Raw genomic sequence first — 5,783 nt, forward strand, 5'->3', positions numbered from 1 at the left:
AGCTCGTCGTAAAGGGTTACGTCGACGCTAGCTTCGACACAGATCTGGATGACTCTAAGTCACAAACCGGATACGTGTATATTTTGAATGGTGGGGCAGTGAGCTGGTGCAGTTGCAAGCAAAGCGTCGTGGCGGGATCTACATGTGAAGCGGAGTACATGGCAGCCTCGGAGGCAGCACATGAAGCAATATGGGTGAAGGAGTTCATCACCGACCTAGGAGTCATACCCAATGCGTCGGGGCCGATCAAGCTCTTCTGTGACAACTCTGGAGCTATTGCACTTGCCAAGGAGCCCAGGTTTCACAAGAAGACAAGGCACATCAAGCGTCGCTTCAACTCCATTCGTGAAAATGTTCAAGATGGAGACATAGAGATTTGTAAAGTACATACGGACCTGAATGTAGCAGATCCATAGACTAAACCTCTCCCTAGAGCAAAACATGATCAACACCAGAATTCCATGGGTGTTCGATTCATCACAATGTAACTAGATTATTGACTCTAGTGCAAGTGGGAGACTGTTGGAAATATGCCCTAGAGGCAATAATAAAAGCATTATTATTATATTTCCTTGTTCATGATAATTGTCTTTATTCATGCTATAATTGTGTTATCCGGAAATCGTAATGCATGTGTGAATAACAGACACCAACATGTCCCTAGTGAGCCTCTAGTTGACTAGCTCGTTGATCAACAGATAGTCATGGTTTCCTGACTATGGACACTGGATGTCATTGATAACGAGATCACATCATTGGGAGAATGATGTGATGGACGAGACCCAATCCTAAACATAGCACAAGATCGTATAGTTCGTTTGCTAGAGTTTTGCAATGTCAAAGTATCTTTTCCTTAGACCATGAGATCGTGTAACTCCCGGATACCGTAGGAGTGCTTTGGGTATGCCAAACGTCACAACGTAACTGGGTGACTATAAAGGTAGACTACGGGTATCTCCGAAAGTGTCTGTTGGGTGACATGGATCAAGACTGGGATTTGTCACTCCGTATGACGGAGAGGTATCACTGGGCCCACTCGGTAATGCATCATCATAATGAGCTCAGAGTGACCAAGTGTCTGGTCACGGGATCATGCATTACGGTACGAGTAAAGTGACTTGCCGGTAACGAGATTGAACGAGGTATTGGGATACCGACGATCGAATCTCGGGCAAGTAACATATCGATAGACAAAGGGAATAGCGTACGGGGTTGATTGAATCCTCGACATCGTGGTTCATCCGATGAGATCATCGTGGAGCATGTGGGAGCCAACATGGGTATCCAGATCCCGCTGTTGGTTATTGACCGGAGAGTCGTCTCGGTCATGTCTGCTTGTCTCTCGAACCCGTAGGGTCTACACACTTAAGGTTCAGTTACGCTAGGGTTGTAGGGATATGTATATGCAGTAACCCGAATGTTGTTCGGAGTCCCGGATGAGATCCCGGACATCACGAGGAGTTCCGGAATGGTCCGGAGGTAAAGATTTATATATGGGAAGTCCTGTTTCGGGCATCGGGACAAGTTTCGGGGTTATCGGTATTGTACCGGGACCACCGGAAGGGTCCCGGGGGTCCACCGGGTGGGTCCACCTGTCCCGGGCGGCCACATGGGCTGTAGGGGGTGCGCCTTGGCCTAATGGGCCAAGGGCACCAGCCCCACATAGGCCCATGCGCCTAGGGTTTGAAAGGGGAAGAGTCCTAGGAGGGGAAGGCACCTCCTAGGTGCCTTGGGGGGGAGGGAAACCCCCCTTGGCCGCCGCACCCCCTAGGAGATTGGATCTCCTAGGGCCGGCCACCCCCCTTGGCACCCCTATATATAGTGGGGGAGAGGAGGGACTTCATACCTGAACGCCTCGGCCTTTGGTTGCCTCCTTCTCCCTCCCCAACACCTCCTCAACCTCCATAGTGCTTAGCGAAGCTCTGCCGGAGTACTGCAGCTCCATCAACACCACGCCGTCGTGCTGCTGCTGGTGCCATCTCCCTCAACCTCTCCTCCCTCCCTTGCTGGATCAAGAAGGAGGAGACGTGGTTGTTCCGTACGTGTGTTGAACGCGGAGGTGCCGTCCGTTCGGCGCTGGTCATCGGTGATTTGGATCACGTCGAGTACGACTACATCATCACCGTTCTTTTGAACGCTTCCGCTCGCGATCTACAAAGGTATGTAGATGCATCTAATCACTCGTTGCTATATGAACTCCTAGATGATCTTGGTGAAACGAGTAGGAAAATTTTTGTTTTCTGCAACGTTCCCCAACACGGGCTCCAAGATGCCGGTCTAGACGCCTCCGGCGGGCGGGACCGGTGGCGAGCGCTCCCCACCCCTTCCGGCGACAAGAGTCGTACTTGCTCCGCCGGAAGCCACGACCCACGTGTTGCTACGTCGAAAGGCGGCGCCGCGGTTCACAAGGTCAATGCGGCTATGTCCAAGGACGACGCCGCAGGGTCCAAGAAGGACGGAGTGGCGGGACGCGCGCCGAGGCCATCGCAAGATGGACACGAGATGCTTCCCCGCAATGATGTCAACCCTGGCCAACCGCCGGGTAAGGAGCATGTGCACCATTCTCATGGTACACATGGCCTGCCCGCCACATCAAACTGATGGCGAGCATCGACCGTGTCAGTAGGACAGAGATCGAGCTCCTTCTGCCTCGTGTAGAAGTCGACCCACCTCTCAATCCTTGTGCCCAGTCATGCCCACGTCACCGGCGGAGGTGCTGGCGCGGGTGGAGCTATTGTTGAACTTTCCTCCGGCTCCGAAGAAGATGGATGAGTGGGTTGACACCATCCAGAGCCTCGTGGGTTTCGCCAACAACGTTGGGACGCGGCTGTCGGGGCCCTCTCAGTGGCAGTCAAAGATGCCAGTACGGAAGGCTGACGAGCGAACTATGGGTGCTGCACCAACGGTGCAGTCCCCTCCCCGGCAAGTACGGCAGAGCCAGCGGGTCGACGCCCATGATAATATGTCCATGGCGTCATCTGATCCGCATGGCCGCCAGAGTCGCCACCTAGACCAATGCCCACTGATGGAAGAGGCCCTCGCGCACTCTTCCTCCGCCGCCCGCCTCGTCAGTAACGGAGAGTTTTCTGACAGCTGAGCCACGATCTGAGACGTTGGATCGCTCGACCCACGTCTCTCCACGCGGCTGCGCCTATATAAGTGTGCGAAGTTTTTGGGAAGCGAAGGTCGCCGATGATGATGCTGCCGCCACCGCCGCCGCGGCCTCTGCATGGCCTATTGGAGGGTATAACTCGTTTATCCCGCTTCTACTGTTTTAGCCATGCTATCCGTTATACGTACATCTTTCTGTAATTAGCGTAGTATGTGCTTGCTTAACTGAATATCAGTATGCGTTTATTTGTGTTAATGCCATGCTAGTGATTTACTCATATATTTCCCACTCTAGTCCGGAGGATGGAGTTATACGTTTTTCTTTCTTTTTGACGAATCAAATCTATTATAAAGATTCATCGGAAGTATAAAACACCTCAAACATAATAAAAATTACATCAAGGTTCATGGACCACTGAGTGACCATTGCTGCCGCCGGAACGAGCAGCCAACGCACCATTGTCACTGCGTCCGTACCGGAGCCGGCCTGACCTTGTCAATGATAGTCGGGAAGTCTTCGTGCACGTGCCCTTAAGGACCAGCGCCCCAGAGCCGCACACGTCGCCTTTGAATCCTTGAATAGATCTGAAGAAACTGACACCAAATATCGCCGTTGTGTATGCACGACGAGAAACCCTAACCTCACCGACCTGAGGAGCTGGCATGAATCTATGCCGAAACTTCGTCTAATCCGTCCCAGCGGACGAACTTGAGGAGGACCGAAATCCGGAAGACTGACTCGGAGAGGAAGTGCCGCCATCCGTCCAAACGCGTCCCTGTGAGGACTAAACCGCTACCTATCTACTAGCCGGATTCGAGGCACCAGAAATCTCCTTCCCGCCACCGCCGCCAGAGCGGCAGGCGGAGTGGAGGCGAATCCATAAACTCGCCGGTGAAGATTGAGGGGAGGAAGGCTTTCCTTAGTCGACTTGCGAACGAAGTTTATAGGAAAACACCGGTGACGTTATTATGCCGTAAGCAAACAACATCTACAGTATATAGGAAACATTTATCTCTAAGAAAGAAGGGGGGGAATTGCTTCCATGCACAGAGCACAGCGTTAGTTTGGGTTTGGCTTGCGTCTCCCCGTCACACTCGCACACGGTGAAGGAAAGAAACAAGCACCACCAGCACCACAGAGGCGCACAGCGGAATCCACCCCCACTAGTACGTGCCGTTGAGTGCTCCCCTCTCCCCACCACCATCATCTTCTTCCGCCTGTCTCCTCTTCCTCCCTCCATATAAACCATCGTGATCCCTGCGTGCTTCCACCATCTCCCACCTCTGCTCCCTTCTAGTTCCCTCGGACCAGCGCGCATATATACCATACCTGTGATCTGCCACAACCCCCACCGAGATGCTGTGTGTGTGGACGACGCAGCTGGTCGCTCCAAGCACGGGAGGATCCATGGGCGTGGTGCGAGCCGTGTGATCCACAAGAGTGTGCGTGCACGTAAGGATGTGCTTCGGCTGCCGTGTCCCCGCCAAGCTCTGGTGGTGAGAGTTCGAGGACAGGCCGCGCACGTACGTACGTGTGATCAGTACATTCCATACTGCTGTGCCGCCCGTGTCTAGCTTCTTGCCGGCGGTCGACATGTGGGGCGACGTGGTGGCGCTCGTCCGGCAGGGCCTGCGGTGGCGGCGGCGCAGGGGGAGGAGGTCTACGGCGCGGGTGGTGGACGAGAGCGCGCTCGGCCTCGGCAATGCCGGCGCTGCCGCGGCGGTGGCGCCGAGCGTGGGCGGCGCCCTGGCCAGGGCGCTCCTGGCACTAGCGTGCGCCGTCCGCTTCGACGGCGAGGACCTGCCGACGGAGGAAGCCTGGGCGGCGAGCGTATGGCGGCCACGGGCCGACGAGGTCAGCCACCTCATGGTGCGCGAGAGCATGCGCTATGCCATCTACGCGTAGGATTGTGTAAGGACGTACGATTGGGGTTGCGTATAACTAGCTGTGTATGGTGTATAGCTAGTAGAGTATTAGAGTGATGTATCTTGGATGTACGTAAAGGTCACCACCACCACCGCCACCAGTCCACCACCACTACTAGAGAGTAGAGATGCCATGCCGATTGGCTTCTCTTAGCCTACGTTATGTACTGTAGCATTCTCGGTTAATCTCAACTTCTGAAGGTCACTGCAATTTACTCTACATGTCAACAAAGATTCATCTCTTCCTTTTTTTGTACCCTTTGGTTTCGTTCTTTGTTCTTTTGACGCTCCGATTTCATTTTATTTCCTTCTAGAACTTTTAAGGGAAATAAACATTTGTCCCTATCTTATCTTTCTTTTTTTTCTCTTTCTGATGAAAGGTGAGCACTGAGAATGTCTACAGTCACGTTGTTCTGTCAGAGTCAGACCACTTGTATGACCGACTCTTTCTGGGGAACTACTGCAGCGAATCTCTAGTTCTGAAAGGCTAAATTCGGTTAACTCTAAATTTGATGTACACGGGGCTGATGAATTCAGCATGGCAACAGAAAGCTTCAGGTGGCTACTGCCCACTGATCGGAGCTTCCTCACTGAACAGAGAGCTTCCTCACTGATCGGAGCTTCCAAAAATAATATAAAAGTGTATAGTAAAGTCTATAAACATCCAAAACAGGTAATATAATAGCATGGAACAATAAAAAATTATAGATACGTTGCAGACGTATCAAGCATCCCCAAACTTAATT

At 52.8% G+C, this 5,783-nt stretch overlaps 1 protein-coding gene across 1 annotated transcript; it reads left to right on the forward strand.

Annotated features, from left to right (window-relative positions):
- The first annotated feature begins 4,168 nt into the window (after positions 1–4,168).
- On the forward strand, positions 4,169–5,257 carry LOC123134140 (uncharacterized). Its single transcript, XM_044553462.1, has one exon. It carries the CDS (start codon positions 4,706–4,708, stop codon positions 5,015–5,017), a length of 312 nt encoding a protein of 103 aa, XP_044409397.1. The 5' UTR covers positions 4,169–4,705; the 3' UTR covers positions 5,018–5,257.
- Positions 5,258–5,783: the final 526 nt, after the last annotated feature.

Source organism: Triticum aestivum, chromosome 6B (genome assembly GCF_018294505.1).
Source record: "Triticum aestivum cultivar Chinese Spring chromosome 6B, IWGSC CS RefSeq v2.1, whole genome shotgun sequence".
Classification (NCBI taxonomy): domain Eukaryota; kingdom Viridiplantae; phylum Streptophyta; class Magnoliopsida; order Poales; family Poaceae; genus Triticum; species Triticum aestivum.